This window comes from Bos taurus, chromosome 6 (genome assembly GCF_002263795.3).
Source record: "Bos taurus isolate L1 Dominette 01449 registration number 42190680 breed Hereford chromosome 6, ARS-UCD2.0, whole genome shotgun sequence".
NCBI classification, from domain to species: domain Eukaryota; kingdom Metazoa; phylum Chordata; class Mammalia; order Artiodactyla; family Bovidae; genus Bos; species Bos taurus.
The window spans coordinates 17,485,742-17,512,255 of record NC_037333.1 but is presented as its reverse complement, the minus strand read 5'-3'; the positions used below and the strand labels follow the sequence as shown (position 1 = coordinate 17,512,255).

General features: G+C 42.9%; 1 protein-coding gene across 2 annotated transcripts in view; it reads right to left on the bottom strand.

The window, feature by feature from the left end:
* The window catches only part of PAPSS1 (3'-phosphoadenosine 5'-phosphosulfate synthase 1), a 112,375-nt gene extending 89,421 nt beyond the window's left edge, over positions 1-22,954 (bottom strand). Inside the window, 3 exon segments of one of the 2 annotated variants that reach the window (NM_001034210.2) lie at positions 2,852-3,087; positions 8,433-8,547; positions 22,866-22,954. In NM_001034210.2, the coding sequence (NP_001029382.1) occupies positions 2,852-3,087; positions 8,433-8,547; positions 22,866-22,925 (411 nt within the window). In that variant the 5' untranslated portion in view covers positions 22,926-22,954. 2 annotated transcript variants of the gene reach the window in all.
* Positions 22,955-26,514: the final 3,560 nt, after the last annotated feature.

The following is a 26,514-nucleotide window of genomic DNA, read 5'->3' as shown; positions in this document are numbered from 1 at the left end:
ATCTTCCACAGCAGTTTTCATATACATACCCAATTGCTTGCCTTAAGATCACATCTCTATGCTCCCACCAAATCACTTACCAACTCCTTAAGGATAAGAATTATCAGGTTTATTTTTACAGCCAAGATGCCCAAGTTCAGGGGGGTGACACAGAAGAATACACATATCCTATATGACTTGGTACAAATATTATCGTGGATTTTTGACGTGCTCTAAGCATAATCTAAACCTCATTTCCACTCTCAGCGCTTTTAGGCATGAGATCAACAAAAGTTTTTTTCCATGCTAATGGAAACAACAGGGCCAAAAGAAGCATATTAGCATATACTTCTAGATACCCAGGTCTCAGCTGCTAGCTTTCCAAAGGTATTACTGGCTTTTTCTTTTTCCAAGAACTGCAAAGATTTCCAGAAGGTGCAAGAATATCACCATTATTATATATCACTGTGAAAACTGTTTCTATCCAAGGATTGAGGAACTGTAACAATTCTCATTCTCTTACACATTTCATTAGCTAGGATACTTTAAGCTGATGTATTGACACTGATCCCAATGCTTCAGGAAAATGAAAAGCAGCTAGTCCTCAAAGGGAGAAGGCAATGGCACCCCACTCCAGTACTCCTGCATGGAAAATCCCATGGATGGAGGAGCCTGGTGGGCTGCAGTCCATGGGGTCGCTAAGAGTCAGACACGACTGAGCGACTTCACTTTCACTTTTCACTTTCATGCATTGGAGAAGGAAATGGCAACCCACTCCAGTGTTCTTGCCTGGAGAATCCCAGGGACGGCAGAGCCTGGTGGGCTGCCATCTATGGGGTCACACAGAGTCGGACATGAGTGAAGCGACTTAGCAGCAGCAGTCCTCAAAGAACCTTTTACAACTCCTGCCACACTTCAATTAAGTGAATCTCTGTGATTAACACTCAATCTCATACTTAATCTATAATCTTTACAGCTTAAACTTTTTTAAAAATCTAAGTAACCCATCCAGATTTATGTTACAATAATAGAATTGTGCTATTACTTATTACACTTACTGCATACTTACTATACATCATCCCTGTGCTGACAGCAGTGAATGCATGAATTACCCAATCCTCAGAGCAACTCTAGCCTGGAAAATTCCATGGGCAGAGGAGCCTGGTGGGGCCACAAAGAGACACAACTGAGTGACTGAGTGCACGCACACACACATGCACAAGCGTATACACACACACACACACATATACACACCAATCCTACAAGGTAGGCATTACCCGAGCTTGGAAGGTTAAGTAAATTGGCCAAGGACCTAACAGTAACTGGGAGAGCCGAGATTTCAGTCTCTTGTTTCTGGCTTCTAAGCTGCTATCTTTAACCACTAAGCTATCTCGCCTGATTTTACATACCTGGGCTCCCTAAGAGGCTATGCTATCACTTAACAAATCTCTACTGTGTTCTAAATATCTACTGTGTTCCTCCATCTGGGCTTAGCGTCAAGATAATAAAGACAAATCAGACAGAACCTCAGCATCAAGGAGCCAGGGGACTTTAGAGGCAGCAAAGCACCGTGGGCAAGAGCATGGATCCCAGTGACGCTGTCTGGGAGCAAATCCTTGTTCCTCCATGCAGTGTGTGAGCCTGGGTGATTTACATCTCTGTTTCCTCACCTCCACCCTCCTTATTGAGTGACGAGAACTAAGTGAGCTAGTTCACGTGAAAGCACTTTAAAACTGTTATCAGTACACAGTAAGTGTCTAGTAAATGCTGGCTGCTATTATTATCATCATCATCACTGTTATTACTGCTGCTGCTGCTATTAGCATCATCAACCAAAAAACTGGTATTTATAATAAAACAATGTGACCGCCCTGGTGGTACAGTGGATAAGAATCCATCTGCCAATGTAGGGGACACGGGTTTGATCCCTGGTCCGTAAAGAATCCACGTGGCATGAAGCAACTAAGCCCATACGTCACAGCTACTAAGACTACACTCCAGGGCCCACGAGCCGAACTAGTGAAACCCACGCACCCTCAAACCCGTACGCCACGACTACTGAGCCCACGTGCTGCAACCACTGAAGCCCATCATCCACCTAGAGCCCGTGCTCCAAAACAGAAGCCACCACCACGAGAAACCTTCATACCACAACGAAGAGGAGTCCCCGCCCACCGCAACCAGAGAAAGCCCGCACAAAGCAACGAACAGCCAGCACAGCCAAAAATTAATTAATTTTTTTTAATGTGTTAGGTACAATACCAAGGGCAACCAAGACAGATACCCTGCAAAGTCTGAGAGGAGGAGATACCCAACCTGAGACTCAGATTGACCAACTGATGCTGAGGTGAGGCGAGGAAAAAGGAGGTGAACGCCTTCTAAGGCAGAGAGAAACGAAATTCTCATGAGGAAAAACAACATGATTTTTCTCTAAGAAATACAAAGATGTGAATTAGTGCTGCTATGGTCTCTGTGAAAAAAATGTGATGAAAGATGAGCCTCAGGAATTGTGAGCAAAAAAAGTCCCAACCGGACACATGCTAAGAAATCTTAACATTTTCCCTGGTGTTTAATGCATATTGAGTCTTTACTACAGGTTTTGTGAACTGAAAAGTCAAACTTGAAATAATTTGGCCATTGACTTGTCAACAACTTTAGTTATACTTGGTAGGGGCCAGGGGATGAGTGGGTCACAGCAAGCTTTTCAAAAATGAATTTACTTAGAAAGCTGCAGCACAGAAATGCTGTAGGTTAATTGTTTTAATTTGGATTTAGCCTCAAAGTACATGTCAATGTTTATATTGCTTGCTTTTTCTGACACCATATTCTCAATATATGTAATTAGAACCACAATGGTGCAAAAGCCACATACCTGAGTATAAGGTGATATAAAACTTGTGATGCATACTAAGCCAGCATCTGCAAACAGCTTAGCTACTTCTGCGATGCGTCGAACGTTCTCTTCCCTGTCTTCAGGACTAAAGCCAAGATTTTTATTGAGACCTTGACGAATGTTGTCACCATCCAAAGTGTAGCATGGAATACCATGGCAAACCAAGTATTCCTCCAAAGCCATGCTTACTGTGGTCTTTCCTGCTCCAGATAAGCCTAAAAGTGAACAGTCCACAGATTTCAGATAGAAAATTGAAGATAATTACTTAATAATAAATAATTTTAATCACAGGCTTAATTATATTCATTATTCAAAGCAATCTCTTAGTAACATTCTTATCCAATATTTCTCTGTAAGATTTTACTATGTCTTAGCTAGAAAAACATCTATAATTTAAATATAATAAGCATTTATGTTTTAGTAATTCCTATCTAAATGCAAAGGCATCCCAGAAATCACTGAGCTACAAAGGCTTAACCAATCTGAATATTATATTTGGTTGATACAGATATTCACCAAGTCCTCTCGTTACCACTATTCTAAAGCTGCATGCCAATTCTAAAACAAAGTGATATGCCCAAATTACTTCTGGTGAGGGTAGAAAAAGAAAAGACCTAAGTCAGTGAAATAAATATTAGAAAGTGACCTCTAGATCCCAGAATCAACACTTCCCAAAGGCTATCATGATAAAAGTAACTGAAAATCTAATCCATAACATAATTAATCTAGAAAGAAAAGAATATTCTCATTTAACCTTCTTCTACTAATGATGTTTAGTCACTAAATGATGAGAAGTGAAGGAAAAGGAAAGAGTCTATTTATGCACTAATATGTGCCATCTTAGGGAGTATGTTATTACAGAATTCACAAGTAAGACAGTTATGAGACAAGAGATACTGAAACCTCATGTACTGAAACTCTTGACATGTCAGTATAGAAGGCAAAAAAAGATGATATGTTAAAAGGATCAATATAGCATTAGATGCTTTCTACATTAAAAATGTATATTAACAAGCATAGCAGGTAGTATATTTTGCAACATTGGCCTAAAAGCTTTTTTACAACAGGACATTGCCACTGTCCCACTCACAGGCAGAGTCTATTGTATTTCCCAGCCCTTGAATCTGGGCTAGACTTAGGACTCACCTATAACCAAAAGAATACAGTGAAAATGATGATCCGTGACTTCCAAGACCGGGTCAGAAAAACCTATTCAGCTTCTCTTTGGATATTTAATTTGAGAGGAGCCAGCTGTTAAACAGGGCTTCCCTGGTGGCTCAGCTATAAAGAATCCACCTGCCAATGCAGGAGGCTCCAGTTCGACCCCTCGGTCAAGAAGATCCCCTGGAGAAAGAAATGGCAACCCCCTCCAGTATTCTTGCCTGGAGAATCCCCTGGACAGAGGAGCCGGGCAGGCTACAGGCCACAGAGTCAGAAAGAATCAGACTCGACTTAGCAACTACACAACAGCTGTTAAATACTCTGAGACCACACGCTGGAGAAATGAGAAGTAGGTGTTCTAGTTGAGAACCCCAGCCAGCTAAGATCCCGGCTGACAAGCAGGACCTACCGTGAAGCTCCTGCGGACACCCGACCAGCTTTACATGACTGGAGCCCAAGCCAGCGCGACTGCAACCAAGCAAGACCCAGAGGGCAACTGCCCAGCAGAGCCCTCCTGACCTCCTTACCCACAGAATGGTGAGCAAATTAAAATGGCTCTTCCTCACCACTAGGTTTGGGGTAACTTGTTACGTATCAACAATAAGTGCACACAGAGGCTGGGGAGACTGGGTTTTTCTGTCCTTTGCTTACTGTTGTTTTAAACAGGGTCTCTGTGCATGCAATTACTTAAACTAAAATGAGGTCACACAGGACCTGGGATGGGCACTAAATCCAGGGACTGGTGTTTTTATAACAAGGCCACATGAAGGCGAAAGCAGACTGGAGTGGTGCACCTACAAGCCAGGGAACGCTAAGGACTGCCAGAAACACCAGGCGCTAGGAGAGGGGCTCGGAGAAGACTGTCCCTCAGAGCCCACAGGAGGAAGCCACCCTGATTTCAGGCCTCCAGCCGCCTCCTAAACTCCTGTTGTCTGAAGCCACTCAGTTTGCAGCAATTTGTTACAGGGGCCCTGGTAAAATAATATACAAATCAACATAAAAATACAAAGAAAGCTGATCTGAAACAAAATCTGAGAAAAGACAGTGTTTCAAGAAAATGGCGTACAAACTTGGACAGGTCTGGTTAAGCTATTGAATTGAAAGAAAAAGAAAGAAGTCATGAATTCTGTATCCAACGATATTGTCAGAAAAAAAAAACCAAAACACACAATTAACAAGCCTGGTCTGGTGAATGTATATAGAATACTGCCCATGTCAGGGGAATGCATTTTCTTTTCAAAAGACAATTATGAAATTGATTACATCCTAGACCTGAAGTACCAATAAAAAAAAAAATCTGATAAACAGTATTTATAAACATCATTAGTGGTAAAATAAAGGGAATATATTAGGTTCAAGAAAAGGAGTACTCAATTTTTTAAAGATCAATCCACCCCAAATTGATCTTTAGATACAACATAACCCCAAACCAAATCCCAACAAGATTTTGGGGGAATTGGTCAAACGGATTACAAAATTCATACAATACAAAGAGCCAAAAAAAAAAAAAGTCAAGATACTTCCAATGAAGAAGGTAAGAAGACTTACTCCACTGAATTTCAGGACTTTATAAACATACAGTAATTAAAACACTGTGGTAATAAAAGAGGAATAGACAAGTAAAGTATACCAGTGGAAACGATGAGAGTTCCCAGAAACAAACCCACACATAAGTGGAAACCTGATCTATGATAGCTGGCACAGCAGATCAAAGAGAAAAAGAATACCCTTATCTATATATTCTCTTAGGATAACTGATTATCTACACGGAAAAAAAAGAAAATGGATCCCTCCCTCACACTAAATACAAAAACCAACCACAGAAGATAAAGAGCCTAAAAAACCAGATACATGACTTTGCTGGCAAAGGTCCTCTAGTCAAAGCTATGGTTTTTCCAGTAGTCATGTACGGATGTGAGAGCTGGACCATGAAGAAGGCTGAGCCCCAAAGAACTGATGCTTTCGAACTGTGGTGCTGGAGAAGACTCTGAGGATCCACTGAACTGCAAGGAGATCCAACCAGTCCATCCTAAAGGAAACCAGTACTGAATATTCATTGGAAGGCCTGATGCTGAAGCTGAAGCTCCAATACTTTGGCCACCTGATGTGAAGAGCTGACTCACTGGAAAAGACCCTGATGCTGGGAAACATTGAGGGCAGGAGGAGAAGGGGGCAACAGAAGATGAGATGGTTGGATGGCATCACCGACTCAATGGAGATGAGTTTGATCAAACTCCAGGAGATAGTGAAGGACAGGGAAGCCTGGTGTGCTGTAGTTCATGGGGTCGCAGTCAGACATGAACAACAAAGAGCCTACATGAGAAAAGCAAAACTTCTGAAAGAAAGTATAGGAAAAGTAATAATTCTTCATGAATGCAAAAAAAAAAAAAAAAAGCTCGTAAGGAGCAGAAAAAAGTCAGATTAGTCACAACATTTAATAGAAGAAAATGGAGTAATGTTTTAAGAATTCTAAGACAAAGAAAGTAGGAACCAAATACATATTTTACCCAACCAAGTTGTCATAAAAGATGGGTAAGACATTCTCAAACATAAAAACTCAGGCAATTTAGAATCTAACAGAAAGCCATCTTACAAAAATCACTTCAAAAATATATACCATAGAAACGTGACTCAAAGAAAGAGCTCATGAGCAGACATGCCATAATAAAAGAACTGATGATTAGGTGGTTAAGGGTGAACCAATTTACTTACAGAACTCAAATACAAACAATTATGTATATTTAAGATTTGGAACAGAATATGTTACAAGCATGCTCAGTCGAGTCTGACTCTTTGTGACCCCATGGACTGTAGCCCTCCGGGCGCCTCAGTCCATGGGATTCTCCAGACAAGAATACTGGAGTGGGTAGCCATTTCCTTCTCCAGGCGACCTTCCCAACCCAGGGTCAAACCCACATCTCTTGAATCTCCTGCACTGATAGCCAGATTCTTTACCACTGCACCACCTAGAAAGCCCATTACAAGTCTAGACAATGTAAACATAACAATTTAACATCAATCTCAACTTAAGAATGAGGAGATGGGAAGAATGCAAAAGTGCCACATACAGAAACATATCACCTATTTACAACGGAAACTTTTAATTTATAAAAACAAAACATGAGAATGCTGCTTTTTGGCAATCAGCAAAAATTTTAAGGATGAGTAATATCTATGTTGACAAGACACTGGAAAACGGACCCTTGTCTACACTAGGAAAATGCTGCTGCTAAGTCGCTTCAGTCGTGTCCGACTCTGTGCGACCCCATAGACGGCAGCCCACCAGGCTCCCCCGTCCCTGGGATTCTCCAGGCAAGAACACTGGAGTGGGTTGCCATTTCCTTCTCCAGTGCATGAAAGTGAAAAGTGAAAGTGAAGTCAGTAAGTCTAAATTTTAGTGGGTTGTGTGGCTGTTAGAGTAAGTGATGCCATCTTGGGCCAGTACAGTTCCTCCTGTCCTTCCACTGACCCTACTCAGGACTAAATTTCACTTCTCTGTCATCAAGAATTTGCAGTTAATAGATACTGTTCAAAGATCATTAGGTCCAGGATGCCTCTATGCTCTGTTAATTCCCAACAATGGTGAAGACCTTAGCTAACATACTCCTGGTACCCGGAAGACTAGTTATCCATTCATAAATATTGACTTAAGAATGCACTTCCTATGTCCAAGCACGTACTCCCATGCCCTAGGTTAACTATTAAATTGTCCCAGGGGGTCCCTCGGCAGTGCAGGGTGCAGCTGAGAAAGCTTCCAGATCACTGCCAGATCCCACCCAGTGAGTAGGTTACCCTACAATAAACTGATCCATTGATTAATGGAACTGCCTGCCTTGTTATTCAGTCTCAAGATACCTTCTCAATTCAGTAAGCACTCTTCATTCCCTCTGTCCTCCAACATGGGTAAACTGGGAAGATGCACCAAAATTTTAAATCAAACTCCTAGAAGTGAAAAGATCCATCATTTTTAAAACTACCTCCAAAACCTGGATCAATTTACCCTCTGCAAGACAGACTCTAGAAAAATCAACACAAGACTCAATCAGAGGCCAAAGCAGAAGAAGAGTGAGAGAAAATGTGAAATTCTTCATCGCTCATTCTTTCTCCTCATATGGTCTACATTATTAGCATCTTGAAGGCAGAATCCAGTTCTTATTTGCATGCAGAAGTTAACAGAATGTAAAGTAATTCTAAGATGCATTCTGATTTTTCCCGTTTAACAGCAATTTTACAAAGAACAAGAGGAATTAGCAAAAGAAAATACGTTATTGCTGAGTAGCTATATTATGATGCTCCAGATACAACAGGACTCAAAAATTTAAATATGCTTATTCCCAGGTCAAGGCTGTCTATAATAAACACTGTTTTTGAAAAACTGGTTGAACTCTCTGGACCATACCTGTTAGCCAAACTGTACAACCACGAAAGCCGCCTCTGGTCCCCACCACTTGTCCTCTCTTGTTTCTGCTGACATGGTGGGCTTGATAGGTGACATTAGTTGCTCTCTGCATCCCCTGGAAAAAAGGGGGGAAAAAAGAAAGAATTTTGGTCTACTTGAGTTCCTTAAAAGGTAAACATATATTCCTTGCAAACATACAGTAACTGCCCTATGTAACATGACAAAAGCAAGGAAAAAAGATGAATACTAACAGCTTTTCCTTTCTTTAGAGTACCTGGCACGGTGTCCAGTTCTTTACATACACCAATTGATTCAGTCTGCTGCTGCTGCTAAGCTGCTTCAGTCGTGTCTGACTCTGTGCGACCCCATAGACGGCAGCCCACCAGGCTCTCCCGTCCCTGGATTCTCCAGGCAAGAACACTGGAGTGGGTTGCCATTTCCTCCTCCAATGCATGAAAGTGAAAAGTGAAAGTGAAGTTGCTCAGTCGTTTCCAACTCTTAGCGACCCCATGGTCTGCAGCCTACCACGCTCCTCCATCCATGGGATTTTCCAGGCAAGAGTACTAGAGTGGGGTGCCATTGCCTTCTCTGATTTAGTCTGCACAGCTCCCCAAAGATGCAGAAAGTCCTACTACTATGGTTTTCCAGATTAAGGTGTTAAACCTGAGAAAAGTTAAATAACCTGCCCCAGTTCCCATAAATTCTGAATGGTGGACTCCAGAGCCCTGTCTTCTCACTCATTCATTCATTTATTCATTCATTCAACCAGTGGTTCGAGGCCATACTTGTACACCAAGTGAACAAAACAGGTTCCCTACCCTCATTGAGCTAATATTCCACTGGGAGACAGACCAATAAAACTTAATTATTAAATCAGAGAGTGACAAGTGCTCTCTGAAAACAGGATAAAACTGGAAAGAGAGATAGGGGGTGACTGCTTCTTTAAACAGGATCATCAGGAAAAGCCTCTTGAGTAGGTAGCATCTGAGCAGATTCCTGAATGAGGTGTGGAAGGGATGTCTGCAGGTATCACGAAATGGGTAATGATAAAAAAAAAAAAAAATGGAATGCAACTGTTGTTCTCTCAAATTTTTTTCTTCTTAAACAAAGGCTTACATAGGCTTCAAAGGATCTTAATAGACATTTCTCCAAAGAACAAACACAAATGGCAAATAAGCACGTTAAAAGATGTTCTAGCACATTAGCCATCCAAGAAATTAAAATCAAAACCACAATGAGATACCACTGCACACCCACTAGGATGGCTATAATCAAAAAGACAGGCAAGGGGGCTGCCCTGGTGGCTCAGTGGTAAAGAATCCACCTGCCAATGCAGGAGTCACAGGTTTGATCCCTGGTCCAGGAAGATCCCACGTGCTGCAGAGCAACTAAGCCCGTGCGCCACAAATACTGACGCCTGTGTGCCTTAAAGCCCATGCTCGGCAACAAGAGAAGTCACTGCAACGAGAAGCCCACGCACGGCAGCGAAGAATGGCCCCAGGTCGCCACAACTAGAAAAAAGCCCATAAGCAACGAAGACGTGGCACAATCAAAAATAAGTAAGCAAAATAAAATTATTTTTAAAAAGACACGCAATAACAAGTGAAGTTACGGGGAAACTGGAATCCACATACGTTCACTGATGGAAACGTACAGCCACTTTGGAAAACAGCAAGTCTACAAAACATTACATATGATCACCAAATGATTCCCACTCCCAGATTCATACTCACGAGAAGCAAACACAAGTCCACATGAAACTTGTACATATATGCTCTAACAGCATGATTCACAAAAGCCAATGGGTCAAACAACCCCACTGTGCATCACAATAATTAAACAAAATGGTTTTTTTTTATTGTATGGTATATCCATATAAGGAAATATTATTTGCTAATAAAACAGAATGAAGTACTGATACATCCTACAATATGGACAAACATCAAAAACATTATACTAAGTGAAAGATGCTGGTAACAAAAGCCACATATTGCATAATTCCATTTGTTAATATGTCAACCATCCAGAACAGGAAAATTTAGAGGGATAGAAAGTAGATTAGTGACAGCCTCAGACTGGGATGTTAAGTGCCTTCTAATGGGAACAGGGTTCTTTCCTAGGGTGGTTAAAATGCTCTAAAACTGACTGTGCCGATGGTTGCACAAGTCTGTAAATACACTAAACAGCGTGTATTTACAAATTGTACATTTTAAGCGGGTAAACTGAATGGCAGGCAAATTTATCTCAATAAAGTTGTTTTCCAAAATTGAAAAAAATGAATCATATAGGTTCTGTTTTGCCCTCCCATGGAGCAAAAATATAATTATAGGGTCTTTCCAACAAGTTATGCCTTTGTAAAATAAGTGTCAGCATTCTTTTAATTGGGTGTCTGTATCTGATACTTCGTATAGCTCTTCAACACAGTTTTATTCATCATTCATTCAAAGACATTTACTGAAGGCACACTACATGCCTGATATTCTTCTAGCTTCTGATGAAAATACCTATAAAATCACTGTCCTCCTGAGGCCTTTCTAATCCTCCCTGCCAAGGCAGGAGTTCTCAAAGCCTGGTCCCTAATCAGCAGCGTTGGCATCTCCTGGGAAATGCTGGTGAAGAATCCACCTGCCAAGTCAGGAGACACAGGTTCGATCTCTAGGTCTGGAATATCCCCTAGAGGAGGAAATGGCAACTCACTCCAGTCTTCTTGCCTGGAAAATTCCATGGACAGTGGCGTCTGACAGGTTACAGTCCATAGGCTCGCAAAGAGTCGGACACCACTGAGTGACTGAACAAGCACGCCTGGGAAATGCCAGAAATGCAAATTACCAGAACTGATCCCAGGCAAACTAAGTCAGAAACTTTCGGATGAAGCCCAACGATCGTCATTCTAAAGCCTTCAAGTGACTCCAATGCCAATTCAAGTTTGAGAACCCACTGGAAAAACAGAGGAGGGCAAATACACCAAGATAAATATGGAAAGTATGTAAATTAGAAATAGTATCAAACAGGAGGGGAATGTAAATAAAGCCAAAAATGAGAAGAAGTATCAGAGGAAGGGTGATGTTTAGACAGGGTAGCCAGGGAAGGTTTCAGCCAGAATAAGGCACTGAAGGTCTCTGAGGACCTCTGAGGGAAGCCCCTTCCAGATGGGGAACAGCAAGCGTAGAGAAAAGCAAGAAGTAACGGGGAGCTCCAGAATGACTGCCGGGGAGCCGGAACAAAGCATCTGAAGTCATTTAAAACCAGAGCAGCGGCCATGACTGTGTGCTTCCACAGCCACATGAGTGGCTCATGTTGACGCATGAAACAGTCAGAGACAGAGGTCATCAAAAACGGGGAACAAACACCCTCCCAGGTATACACACATGGACTTCGAAACGGGACTGTTTTTCCATCGAGATCTTCAACTTCCAGATGTATTCTTATCTAAAACTGGCTAGCCGAAAGAAGTGCTGGAGGTTCAGAATCTTTCCTCATCTCCCTGCACAACTGCCAGGGCTACAGGAGAAAGCACCTCTGTCCATCTGCCTCTTACTGTCCATCACCCATTGCCCTTGGGAGTGGGCGGGATCCTCAGGAGCCAAAAGGACCCCTCCCCCACTAACCATCTCATTAACAGATTGTCTTCCAATAATCACGAAGAATGCTAATAGGGGTCTCCCATTTCATTTCCATTAAACTGAGGAGGCAGACCTAACTTTCCGGCTCTGCATTTCCAGGATTTTAAACAAAACACGGGGTATCAGACAGACATCTGCATCTCTTGGCAAGCAATGGCACCTCTTTCCTGAAGTGTCCAGTTTCAGCTCCCAGCCAGGCAGCCTGGGAGGAGACAGAAGCCGAGTCTGCTGAGAGGGGACACAACAGGAACGGGTGGTGGGGGGCGGGGGGCGGCACCAGGAAGGTGCTGTCTACACTCGTCAGCTGGCTACACTTGCAAAACCTGTTCCACTTGGTCATCTGGTTTGGGGATGTTTTTCCAAGTTACTTTGCTTTAGGGCAAGAAGAAACCTGTATCTAATGAATTTTAATTCATTTTGGCACCATAAAATACCTTCTGCTTTTCTTTTTAAACTGAGTAGAATGTAAAACAAACAAAAACAAAAAACTGAGAAGCTATAAACTGCAGAGGATATGGCTGACAGAAGATACAGGATAAAAGATTGTTTTAATCACTAGGAAAGTATGCTCCCTCCAGGCCTCTTGCCTCCTATGTTTCAAAAAATTCTGGCAGCCAATATGGCAGCCTGGGTACAAGGAGGCTTACTGTTTATGGATGTTTGATATTTTTCATATTAAAAAACAAACCTCCAAAAAGATTTGCCACAATCTCCTAATGCCCAGTTTTTCGGAATAAACCAAAGAACATTTTTTAAATCTATTAGAATTGCAAGATGGTAGGTAGATGCCTGAATTTTACTAAAAATCTAAAGGCCACTTCTTTTTTTTTTTTTTAAGGAATATAAAACTATTTATTGACCACTGTTCACCAGTATTTACAATAAAGTAAACAATATACAGTTGAATAACATTCTGATTACTACAAAGTTATTGTTTTTCTTGGCTTCTGCTGAACTAGTAACCCAAAATACTGAGAAAATTGAGCCTTCATGTAAGGAATGGATTGGAGTCAAGTCTGAAAAAACATGTAGGTCAAGCGTAGATCAGAAAAGTTTGTTCACTCATTTATTCCTGTAGATCATAAACTGCCAATATTTAAAAACTATCCGATTAGGTTTCCATGAACAAATCTGAGACATCCCATGTATCACAACCTTTCCTAAATACAGCACAGAGACTTCAATTTCTTGTAAAACAATGGTTCACCAGAAGGAATCATCAAGTGTCCATTTAATTAAGTTTTGCTTTGCTATATTAAAACATACCACTAGGGCCACTTCCCTTCTTTTCCTTTTCTATCCCACTCTAACCAAATCCTGCCTATAATTCTGCTGGGAAAACTTGACATTAGTGACTAAGGGCCAGGAGTGAGTTATTTCCTTCCAACTCTCCACTCCTGTTCTCAGAGTCTTCAATGGCCCAGTTTCTAGCCACAGAACAGCAAAGTCAGGCTAATTCTTTCCCAACAGTCTGGGTGGTTTGAAGTAATATTTGGCTTGGTGCACGTACAATCAGTTAGTCACTATAACATTTACTGCCCATAGGATTTGTTTGTTGTTTTATACTTTTAGGGGTCTCTTTGTATATAGTTTTTACTTTCTCGGGAGAGTTGGTTGGTCAAGCAGGAAGAGTTACAGATTCTTTGTGTTTTTCACAACCCCCAACCTCTTTTCTTGAGCCTAGTCTCCACTCAGTAAAAGTCAGATATAAGGCATTTAAAGTGTGATTTGTGTTCTCTGTATAACTTGCAAATGAACTGATAACTGACAGTCACAGGTTTTAAGAACAGCAGGACTGGGACAATTCATTTCATGAGAATTCCTTCTCTTTCTCTGATTGAGACTAAAGGACTCGATTGGGACTAAATGACTACCAGGCTTATTAACAGGTTAATTAATGTCAGGTGGCCGCTCATATTTGTGGCATGTATCTTCTACACCTTCTGCTGCTGTCCTCAACAGCCACACAACTGACCCTGTGCCCCTTTTTTGACCCACCTTAATTTGCCATGGACAGAGGAGCCTGGCAGAGCTACAGTCCATGAAACAGGAGAAGAATTTTACCAACTAAAACAACAACAAAGCAACAACTTCCACATGGGATGTTTTGTTATTCTATCCACCTCCCTAAGGAACAAACTAACATCTCCCATGATGATATTTAGAGAATTTCAAGGTTTGTGAGTTTATTCCGATTTTATGAGGATCTCTGCATTTTTAAGTCGAATTTGCAAAGGCACAAAGCATATACCAAATAACAGGAGTAATTCTAGACTTCAACATCTATCACATCCCACCATCCATCTTAAACTGACTGCCAAACTGTGTATTCCTCAAAAGGGAATACCTGCAATGGGCACAGGCACATTTGCTCTACATCCCAACGTACAGTGAATAAACCGGAGAGAAGGTGGAGTCCCATGTGGACAAACTGAAGAGCACAATGAGAAAAAAGCTTTAGTTCACAGAGTTGCTGATGACTGAAATTAACCTTTTGAACACTAACAAGCCAAACACAAACAGCAAAAGTGAAGCTCATACGTTCCTGGAGGTTAAGAAAACAACTTGCAAAGGCTACACTTAAAACCTTGCTGTCTCAAAGCGTGGTGCACAGCAAAACTGGCAGAGAGCTGGCTGCTTGTCAGAAAGTGAATCTCTGGCCATATCCCAGATCTCTTGAATCAGAGCGAAGAAACTGGCATGTTTATTTGATCACTGATTGTCACGCATGCACTCTGCATGTACATTATGGCTTGCCAACTATTCTGTTTTACAGATGAAAGAACATTTAAATATTGACTTAATGGATATTTTTTAATGGAATGGCCCTTGCTGAGGCTACTGCTGCTAAGTCGCTTCAGTCGTGTCTGACTCTGTGCAACCCCACAGACGGCAGCCCACCAGGCTCCTCTGTCCCTGGGATTCTCCAGGCAAGAACACTGGAGTGGGTTGCCATTTCTTTCTCCAATGAGTGAAAGTGAGAAGTGAAAGTGAAGTCGCTCAGTCGTGTCCGACTCTCAGCAACCCCATGGACTGCAGCCCACCAGGCTCCTCCATCCATGGGATTTTCCAAGCAAGAGTACTGGAGTGGGGTGCCATCACCTTCTCCGGGAGTGGCCCTTGGGTGACCTCTAATTGGGAAGCCCAGCCATAAGAGATTCCTAAAAAACAGAAATGAGTCTGAGATTACCTACCTGTTGGTTCATTCATTATTTGTTGATTGCTCCCTCCTAGATATGGGAGAAAAATGATCAAGAACATTTCAGGGAAGGACACAAACAATAAACAGATAAAGAAACCTTTATACTGTGACAGGCCCCTGCCTCCCATCAGTGACACTGGGGCATTCCCTACGTACACGAAGAGGATTTAGAGGCTGGGCAGCCAAAAATATACTAATGTCTACCTCAAACCATCTAAGAGTACACATGAAAATCTGTGCATGAATGTTCACAGGAGCATCATTCATACCAACTAGAGTAGAAGAAACTCAAATGTTCATCTGCTAATGAAGGGTTAAGCAAAATGTGATACATCCATAAAGCATACCACTATATCATCACATAAAGGAACAAAGTATCCACACGTGCTACACTAGAGATGAACCTTGAAAACATTATTCTAAGTTAAAGAAGTCAGACACTAAAGGTGATACATTGTATGATTTCATTCAGAGGAAAGTCTAGAACAGGGAAATCCAGGGACAAAACAGTAGATTATTGGTTGTCAGGGGATACAGAGAGGGAAGGAAGAAGGTAGAGGATGACTGCTAATGGCCACAGGGTTTCCTGTGGGGGTGATGCAAATATTCTAAAACTAGATATTGGTTAGTGATGGATGTAAAACTGTGAATATACTACAGAGCAATGAACTGAACTCTTTTAAACACATGAGAGAGAGAGAAGGCAAGGATGCAAGCATCAGAGAAACTAGAGAGAAGAAGAACAATGGCTGCAGTCATCTCACCCGATTTCTATATAGTGTCCGATCTTTCCACTAGTTTTATCCAGTTAAAACATACTTAGTAGAGGACTATGTCCTTGGGAAAGGAAATTTCATAGAAAAAATTACCACTTAGGTGAATGCCAAAAACAGAAACAAAAACAAAAGCTACAGCCTCTCCATGTGAACTAATTACTCAGTAATATGTTTCAAAACAATTCAGTGGTGGATTGTATGGTTTTGCTGTCAGTATGCTACAGGTAACTGACTCATCTCAGAGCAAAAGACAGGAACATCCAGGCAGGTGGATAAAAAAATGCTAGCATCAGCTGGACTTTGTTTTAAATGACTAGTTTTGCATTTCGGAGTTACATAATTTACTTCCCCTTTTTCTTACTCAAAGCATAGAAAAGGGTTTCTCAACTTCAACATTAAGACTTTTGGACCCTGGCGCTGGTGATAATTCTTTGTTGAGGGGGCTGTTCTTTGTACTGTAGGATTTTTTTAGCAGCATCTCTGGCCTCTGCCCAACACATGTCAGAAGCAACCCTGTCCACATAGACACATAAATGTAACAACAAAAAATGTCTCCAGATATTACCAAACACCCACTGGGAGTGGCAAATCTTTACCTGGTTGAGAATCACTGAAGAAGAAAACTATTTCTTAAAGGTCAATATAGCAGAGCCAAGCTGGGGAAGCTTATGTCACATTCCAACTTTAGAGAAGTCACTGTGTTAAGGGGAGGCTAACTGACAGCTGGGTACCCTGAACAGCAGAACTGTCCAAAACCATGATTCCAAAGTTGCCACCATCTCTCAAAATTTCCTTCCCCAAGGAAGAAAGTAAAAACAAATACACAAATAAGTAGGGAAAAAATGTCAGTAGCCATCCCAGAGTTATTATCTAGACCTGCTCTATCCCATAGAACTTCCTGAGATGATAAAAATGTTCCATACTGCATGGTCCGAAACAGTGGCCACAAGCTTCCTATGAAAATGTAGCGCCTGAAACACAGAATTTTTCATTTGAACTAAATTTAAGTTGCCACAGGTGACTAGTGGCTACCATACTGAACAATGCAGATCTAGATCCTGCCATCCTTCCTGTGCTTGTGGTCAGTCAACAAAGGAGCACACTCTTGGCAGAAGTCCAGCTTTCCTTCTCCTTTAGGCAATTTTTCCAGCAGTGGCTCCCTACCTTCCGGCTCAATACCCGCCCCTGCCCTCAGCCAGGTCCATGCTCTGAAGGAGGAATGTATGGTTTTTCAGATGCCATACTGTTCCACTTCTGCATGCTTATTTCACTTTTGTATCACCTCACTCTTCCTTCAAATCCAGAACGAGCTGTTGGCCTTCTATGAAAGGCTTTGAACAGTATGAGGGACATACTGCTCAGAGAAGGAGAACTGATAAAAGGGAAAAGTATCTCATTCACTTATTTGCTTTTTTATTATTAACTCTCTCCCAGGTAGAATGCAATATCCATGAGAGCCGGGCCCTGTCTGTCTTTTTATGACTGCATCTCCAGCACCTAGGACAACGGCATACACCAACCAGGTGGTAAATATTTGATGACTTAATAAATAAGAACACCTTAAATTTAACGCCTTAAATAAATAAGAAGGCCCATTTAAAGCAGCAGCTATAGAGCTTTAAATGTATTAACTGATTTAAACCTTGCTATGACCCTTTGAGGTATGCCCTGTTAGCTCCACTACAAGCTAGGTTTTATTATCCACATTGTTACATTTGAAGACATTGAGACACAGAGAAGTTAGGTAACATGCCCAAGATTACACAGGTAGTAAGTGACAAAACTGTAATTTGAATCCTACCCCATATGGAGCTTACTCTCTTATTTAAGCTGTGCTAAGTTACTAGTAAATTATCTAAGCCTTTTAATATCAGAAGTACCCTAGCTAACTCTGTACCCTAACCTTTATCCCAATCCTGTTATATCAGCAGAAGCTCAGTGTACACACAAAACCTCTGTAATGAAATATGATTACATGGTAACAGCAGAGTGCAACGTAATATGTAATACGGAGGTGCAGAAACAATTCATCCTACACGCTAGAGTGTGTGGACACAGGAGGGCCACCCTGTTTTGGTAAAGGCGTCTGAGGCTCTGAAGATTTCCACAGGTCAACAGGCATTAGGGCAGAAGGAAAAGCTTGTGTAAAACCCTGAGAATGTAAGGTATAGAAAGAAAACTGGCGCTGGACATATGGAGTCATAGGAATCTGGGGAGCGGAGGAGAGAGGGGACTGGAACGGCAGACCAGAACGAGACTGAACGCGCTTCCAGTGCGCTAGATCCCAGACTAATCTGCGGGGAGCAAGGGTCCAACTCCACCATAAAGCAGGCTCGAACAAAGGATCTGGGCCAACGTGAGTCTACAAAATGGGTGAGTGACCCCTGGGTCTGAACCGAGGGCCAACTAACACACACTTTGAAGTGTTTTCCAAAGGCAGATGAAAACCAATCCCAACAGAGAAAGGTTCAAGCAGATGGGGAATGATATTCATTACATCTGATGTTTTGTCAGACTGAGATAAGAGGAGGCTAACAGGGCCCTCTGCATTTTTGATTTTACTATTTTTGTAGGTACATGAAGATACCGCCCTTCTCTCTAAATTCTCTAACTCAAATTTAACCAGCAAATCTTTATTTCCAACCTTCACCTAACTCGATTCCTACTGGCTATCTACATGTTCCTATGGAGGTTTTAAAATGTGGTTAGTCTGAACTGAGATGTGTGCTAAGTGTAAAATATATACTTGTGCATATTTCGTAATAATTTTGTATTGATTATGACAGTACTGAACTCATTTTTATGCTGAGATGACAGTACTTTAGCTATGGGCTTCCCTGATGGCTCAGTGGTAAAGTACCTGTCTGCCAATGAAGGAGAAGCACGTTCAATCCCTGGGTCAGGAAGATTCCCTGGAGAAAGAAATGGCACCCCACTCCAGTACTCTTGCCAGGAAAATCCCATGGACAGAGGAACCTGGCAGGTTACAGTCCATGGGGTTGCAAAGAATTGGACAAAATGGAGCAACTGAGCACACACATCGCCTTGTTCTACAGACTATCTCTACTAAGAATGCCTGTCCCTTACAGAAAGTGAAGTGAAGTTGCTCAGTCGTGTCCGACTCTTAGCGACCCGATGGACTGCAGCCCACCAGGCTCCTCCGTCCATGGCATTTTTCAGGCAAGAGTACTGGAGTAGGTTGCCATTTCCTTCTCCAGGGGATCTTCCTGACCCAGGGATCGAACCCGGGTCTCCCTCATTGTAGGCAGACGCTTTACCATCTGAGCCACCAGGGAAGACCTGTGCAGCATGCTTAATACTGGGTCCACCTCTTACAACCTCTATGATATCTGTGCCTCAGCTTCTTCATCTATAAAATGGAGACACTAACTGGTATTTTCTTGGGCTCCAAAATCACTGCAGATGGTGACTGCAGCCATGAAATTAAAAGACACCTGCTTCTTGGAAGAAAAGCTATGACAAAGCTAGACAGCATATTAAAAAGCAGAGACAAGACTTTGCCAACAAAGGTCCATATAGTCAAAGCTATGGTTTTTCCAGCAGTCATGTACAGATGTGAGAGTTGAACCATAAAGAAGGCTGAGCACTGAAGAATTGATGCTTTTGAACTGTGGTGTTGGAGAAGACTCTTGAGAGAGCAAGGCGATCAAACCAGTCAATCCTAAAGGAAATCAACCTTGAATATACATTGGAAGGACTGATGCTGAAGCTCCAATACTTTGGCCACCTGATGCGAAGAACCTACTCATTGGAAAAGACTCTGATACTGGGAAAGATAGAAGGCAAAAGGAGAAAGTGGTGGCAGAGGATCAGATGGTTGAATGGCATCTCCAACTCAATGGACATCAATGAGTTTGAGCAAACTCTGGGAGATGGTGAAGGACAGGGAAGCTTGCTGCAGTTCACAGAGTTACAAGAGTCAGACACGACTGGGCAACTGAACAACAATTGGAATAAAGAGAATAAAGCGCTAACACACGTAACACTAAGGCAGTAAGGGCTAACAGACATATAATGCTATATGCCAAACATTGTCCTAAGCATTTTTCACACATTAACTCCTTTAATTTTCACAATATCCCTGTGAGACTATCACTCCCACTTTCTAGAGGAGCAAAGTAGAGGCACAGAAATTAAGTGACTAGCCACAGGTTACACAATGAGTAAACCGTGAAACCCAGGATCAAGTCCAGGCAGTCAGTTCCAGGATCCTTGCTTTAAACCACTGTCTCTCATGATACTCACAGCAGCAGGAACAGCAGCATAAACCTGTCTGTTCGCCAGGACTTCTTTCTACATGTGGGCTCTGCTGCTGCTAAGTCGCTTCAGTCATGTCCGACTCTGTACGACCCCATAGACGGCAGCCCACCAGGCTCCCCCGTCCCTGGGATTCTCCAGGCAAGAACACTGGAGTGGGTTGCCATTTCCTTCTCCAATGCATGAAAGTGAAAAGTGAAAAGGAAGTCGCTCAGTCGTGTCCGACGCTCAGCGACCTCATGGACTGCAGCCTTCCAGGCTCCTCCATCCATGGGATTTTCCAGGCAAGAGTACTGGAGTGGGGTGCCATTGCCTTCTCCGCATGTGGGCTCTAACAGCATCTAATTTCTTCAGCAGACCAGTCCCTCTGGAATACCAATTTCATCATGTGTTGGGAACTGGAAAGGTATGTGCATTCTCTACACATGTGGCTATCAGGTGATGTATATGAGAGGGAAAGATGATGGGTGTTCCCTATTGGGGCAAAGAAAGATTTACAAGGCCATAAAATTAAAAATTCTAGCTTCATCAAAAATCTCTCACAGAATCTAGTCTCAACTCAGCAGCCAAACATTAACAACTATATAGCGTAGCCCCAGACTGCTTATTTAATATTATCTCCAGTCAACAACAGCCCTCCAGAGTATATTAACAGGTCTCTTCATTGTTCCTAGAGTAAATAACAATTGTTATTATTATTTATAGTAGTTATAATATTACAATAAATAATATAAATTATTTTTGTTCCTAGACCTTAGTCATACAGCTTCCCTCTACCTCAAAAACCTAAGCATACTTCTCCACAAAAGTGAAAGTTGCTCAGTTCTGTCCAACTCTTTGCAACCCCATGGACTGTAGTCTGCCAGGCTCCTGTATCCATGAAATGGGTGGGTAGTCATTCCCTTCTCCAGGGGATCTTCCCAACCCAGGTCTCCCTCATTGCAGGCGGATTACTGTCTGAGCCACCAGGGAAAGCCTCTCTTCCATAAATCCTCTCCAAAACATCCAGACTAAACTAATCTCTCCTCTAAATTGTGATCAAATAACTGGGCCTGTAATGATATATTCATCACCCAGCAAATGCCAACTACAACCCCAACCAGGCCATGACCAGCTGGAAGGCAAGTACCGAGTTCCTCATTTCTCATCTTCTCTGAGGACTTCTACAAAGCACATGCACTTTTTGGCAAGTGGAACAGTAAATGAGTTACAGACGGTGTAGCTGAAATAACCTGTAAATACTCTAATTTAACCAACCCTTTGTCCCTAACCAGGAAATACCTCAGAGTAACAGGAGCAATATCAATAATTGCATAGCAGTGGTATCACTGACCCTTCCAAATCATTACCTTCTTTACTCCTCAAAACTGTCTAGAGAAGTACAGGCTATTGTATCTTTAAGTTAGCTGAGGTTTAAAGAAGTCGAGTGTTTTCACTCAGGATCAAACAACTACTAAAGGGCAAAGTTGGAAACAGAGACCAGATGGTAGTCCAGGGCTCCTTCTCAATGTTTGAATTTACCTTTTATCTCCTCTCCCTCCTTATCACCTAAAGGAAGAGTGAAGTAACTTAGAAGGAGAAAGGAATCGGGGTGAGAATCCTTGGTAACCTCAGAAATGGTAAATTAATGACTTGAAATGAACACTTGTCTGAAATGGCTTTTTTTTTCCTTCGATTCACCAACGGTAATGATGACTTACAAGGCTGAATTTAAACCTCAAGATCTTGCTGTACTGTGAAAAAAAATTTCCATCCAGACTTAAAACCAAGGCCTTTCCGGCCTCCAGAGTTGGGCAACACCTCCCCCACCCTACTCCCACCTCACTTACAAAAGCTTAGCTTATGGCAGTTTCTTAGCAAGAATAATTAAGGAAGGAAGCAACCTTCTGAGGAAGAACATTTCCCCATCAAAGCCAACTGGCAGTCCTTGCTAAACGTTATAAACCATTAGTTTCCCCCTACATTTTAGTTTCCATGTTATTTGTCAAATATTCCAATTTAACACCGAGTCACAAAGAACCTCAGTTCAGGGCAGTCTCAGCTCATGAATGGCCACATTGTTGGGTACTCTCCCTTCATGTTGTAAGTCAGAACTGGAAAGACATGGAGATGGACCCAAACCTGGGCTAACTGCACTGGCAGAGCCAAGAAAAATGAGGAATGCACCAAAGGCGCCGGCCTCCGCTTCCTCTGCAGATCTTCAGGCCACTGGAAGGGATGCGGGCAGCTTCCCCTCGCCGGAGGTTTCAGCAGCCGCCAGCTCACTCCCGAAAGATAGTCCTCGAGGTCTCATCCGAGCCGTGGAGCTGGAGAAGCGGGCGTTCTTCCCACGGGCCGTGGTTCCGACTGCCTGTACAGCCCAGGCCGAGACCCCCGCCCCAGCGACGCCACGCCACGCCACCAGGCACCACCCACCGCCCCTGCTGGAAGGCGCCGCGGCCTCGGTACCCTCCCCGATTCTCCAAGCAGGATGCAGAAGGAGCGGACAGTGGCTCCAAATGGATCTGCAGCCGGAGCCTCTCAGAACCTCCTCCGCACATCTGCTTCGACTCACCCAGTTCTGCGCGTTATTGCTCAGTTTGACTTTCTTGCACAGGCTACCGGGGACCTCCATGGCTACACAGCGCGCGCGGATACCGGGATTCTCAGCGCTGGGAGCGAAGCCAGAGGAGCTGAGGCCGGCGGGGGCGGGGCGGGAAGGTGGGGCCTCCTCGCGACGGAGCTGACACGCGCTGTCGTACGCACGCGCTCGTGCTCGTGGCTCTGACTACGCGCCGCGCCGGCCGCGCCTCCGAAATGGGTCCGGGGCAGAGGTGTGTGGGGTGGAACGACCAGAGGCAGGAGTTGGGGGCGGGCTTCAGGGCGCGCACCGACGCGAGCGCGCACGACGCTCCTCCCCCTTGATTCTGAGAAGGGGCGGAGCCTGAGAAGGTAGTCGTGGAACTTCCCCGGTCCCTCCCCGGCTCGCACCTTGCGCTGCGCATGCGTGGAGGCTGGAACCCGGTCCGAAGCCTCCACCTAGAGACAAGGTACCAGACTCCCAGCTCTTGGAGGGTTTGGCTCCCTGTTGCTGTTTACTGGAAAGAAGAAGACGTTGACGTGGTCTCCCGCCCCTGTCTTTTCCTCCATAAGCCCGGTCACCAGTTTCCTATCTTCCAAATCTGTGTTCATCTCGGCTTGGGCACATATAAAAAGGAATTTTCCAGCATCTCAAAGAGAAGATTGAACAGCTTATTGTCCACACATTCCGCTTCGTTTTCAAATTCTGCCCAACAATTAAAAAAAAAAAAGTCAATACACCATCAGTAGTTAACATCTCTTCTGGTTTCTAACAGGTGCCTCCGTCCCCACTAGAAGACATCTCTTGAAGAGATTTCTGTCAGGTACTTCTCACCGGCTAAGTCAAAAAGGGGCATGTATTTTATTAGCTTCTCATGAAATCCTTAGAGGAATGAAATCCAGGCTGAGGAAGAGCCCTTGGTTACCACTAAGTAGAATGCCCATCTGTAGAGGACATTTTCAAACTCACATGAGAATTCCGTGGCTACTTCACCTGAGGATGGGCTGGGGGTGGAGGGAGCTTCCTCTGGGAGTTATCTTCCTTTCCACCTCTGTGGACAGAGGAGCCTGGCGGGCTACAGTCCCTGGGGACGCAAGAGTCGGACTCGACTTAGCGACTAAACCACCACTCTCAGGGCTTTTCCGTAGCTGTTTGCCGCGCTTCCCCATAACCCAGTGCCCTCCCCTACAAGCGCACACCAATCCCTAAGACCTGACGTTACTGCCTCTTTGTTGGAGGACAAAAGGAGATGAAAAATGCCCACCAAAGTGAGAAGGTATCTTGCAACTGAAAAAAATGAGACAGGCAGCTCCATGTAGTCAGCGAAAGTGGAAGTCGCTAAGTCCTGTCCGACTCTTTGCAACCCCATGAACTGTAGCCCACCAGGCTCTTCTGTCCATGGAATTCTCCAGGCCAAGAATACTGGAGTGGGTTGCCATTCCCTTCTCCAGGGGATCTTCCAGACCCAGGGATGGAACTGGTTTCCAGCTCTGCAGGCAGATTCTTTACAGTCTGAGTCACCAGGGAAGTCCATGTAATCAACGGAATTGTTTATTATTCAGTAACTTACAGGATGGGATCAGAAGGACTATGATCCAGAGGCATTTGCAGTTGCACTGCATACGCTGCTGAGGGCCCATTGGGGCAGTTTTATAGTTAGCCAAGGGAATGGGAGTAGTGCTTAGAAACAGGAAGTGCATTCCTAAGTCAAGATTTATATACGGCTAACTAGTCTCCTGGGCTCTGGGAAAATGTCAGCGAAGGTCTTCATCGTTGTTCAGGGACTAAGACAGCATAGAGGCCACTGGGTCCTGAAGTGAAAGTGTTAGTCGCTCAGTTGTGTCCAACTCTTTGGAACCCCATGGACTGCAGCCCACCAGGCTCCTCTGTCCATGGGATCTCCAAGCAAGAATACTGGAGTTGGTTGCCATTCCCTTCTCTAGGGGATCTTCCTGACCCAGGATCTTCAAACCCGGGTCTTCTGCATTGCAGGCTGTCTCTTTACTATTGGAGCCACCAGGGAAGCCACTGGATCCTAATGATTATTAAATAGTATCCATTGACTACAAAGCTCTTGATGACAGTAAAATGATTTACTGCAGAGTACAGTCCTGGGTAGGGTCAGTGGAAGGATAGGAACTTGTACATGCCCAAGTTGGCATCAGTTAAGCTGACAGTCATACATTCTTAATAGTTAGCAAACCAGTCCCCTGTTTATTTACCCTACTGCTACTGTCCTGTGTTAGGCCTTCCCCATATGCAGGAAGAATCACAACTAATCTCTGTAGATAAGCATCTTGTGCTTCTACTGCCCATGCACACCGTTCTTGTCATTGCTATCAGAGTAGTGTCTCTAAAAATTTGATCCTCAAATTGTCGATGGTTCCTTATAGCTTTTTCCTTGGAGATTCTTCATTTACAGTCTGTACATAGAACTTAATTTCAATGAATTTCTGAACTCTGCCAATAACAGAATGAGTTTGGAAGAGGATCCCAAGCTTCAGATGAAAACACAACACCATATCTGGAATCAGCCATTTCTCTAAGGAGACCCAGGATTCCTGGTTTTCAGAAGCAAATGTTTTTTAGATATCACAATCTAGGCTTCCAGGAGTGTTTAATGCTTTTGAGTTAGTCAATATTTATGGACTTTTTCAGGTAAAATGTATCATAAGTTTACATTGATACTATCAATTCAAATTTATTATTTCAGACATCATGCAAATGAACCTGAAACAACTTGTCAAATCCAAAACAAGGAATTGTCAAAAAAAAAAAAAAAAAAAACCAGTATGATTATGTAAAAAAGACTCAGAAGCCAAACAAAAGAAGCTTTCCTCTGTCAAAATTACCCAATTAGGGACTTCCCTGGTGGTCCAGTGGTGAAGAATCTGCCTCCAGTGCAAGGACACAGGTTCGATCCCTGGTCCAGGAAGATTGCATATGCCTCAGGGCAACTAAGCCCATGCACCACATCTACTGAAGCCCAGACACCTAGAGCCCATGTTCCACAACAAAAGAAGCCACCACAGCAAGAAGCCTTCGCACTACACCTGGAGCGTAGCCGCCACTCGATGCAACTAAAGAAAGCCTTGCATAACAACAAAGACCCAACACAGCCAAAAATAAATAATTAAAAATAAAATCACACAATCAGAGGACTAAAGGGGGTAAAATCTATAATGTATTGAAACAAATCAAATACGTTCAAATCTAAATGTTCATAATGATAACAATCTAAAAAGAACTCATTGTAATCCTTAGAAGATGCTAATAAACCTACTCATTATTTTGAAAACTGACAAAAGGAAAATATTAAGCATTTGCTAATTGTACCATGCACTAACTGTAAGTCAGGTAATGAAAAAGCTGATGAGAGCAATTTTTTGTTTGTAGACATACAGCTAATAAATTCAGAAAGAAATATAAGTTTGTAATATCATTTTATACCATTAAATGAAATAATAAAGACAATGATCATCAATGGCTGCTAAATCATGAAAATAAAGAACATTAGAACTTTTTTGCTTCCTGAAAGTATTAATACCCCCAAGAAAGTCAAATCTGATTCTAATAAAGTCTTCAGGTTACATCAATTTATAGTTAATGCAGAGTAAAGAGGAAAATGTAAAATCAGCATAAA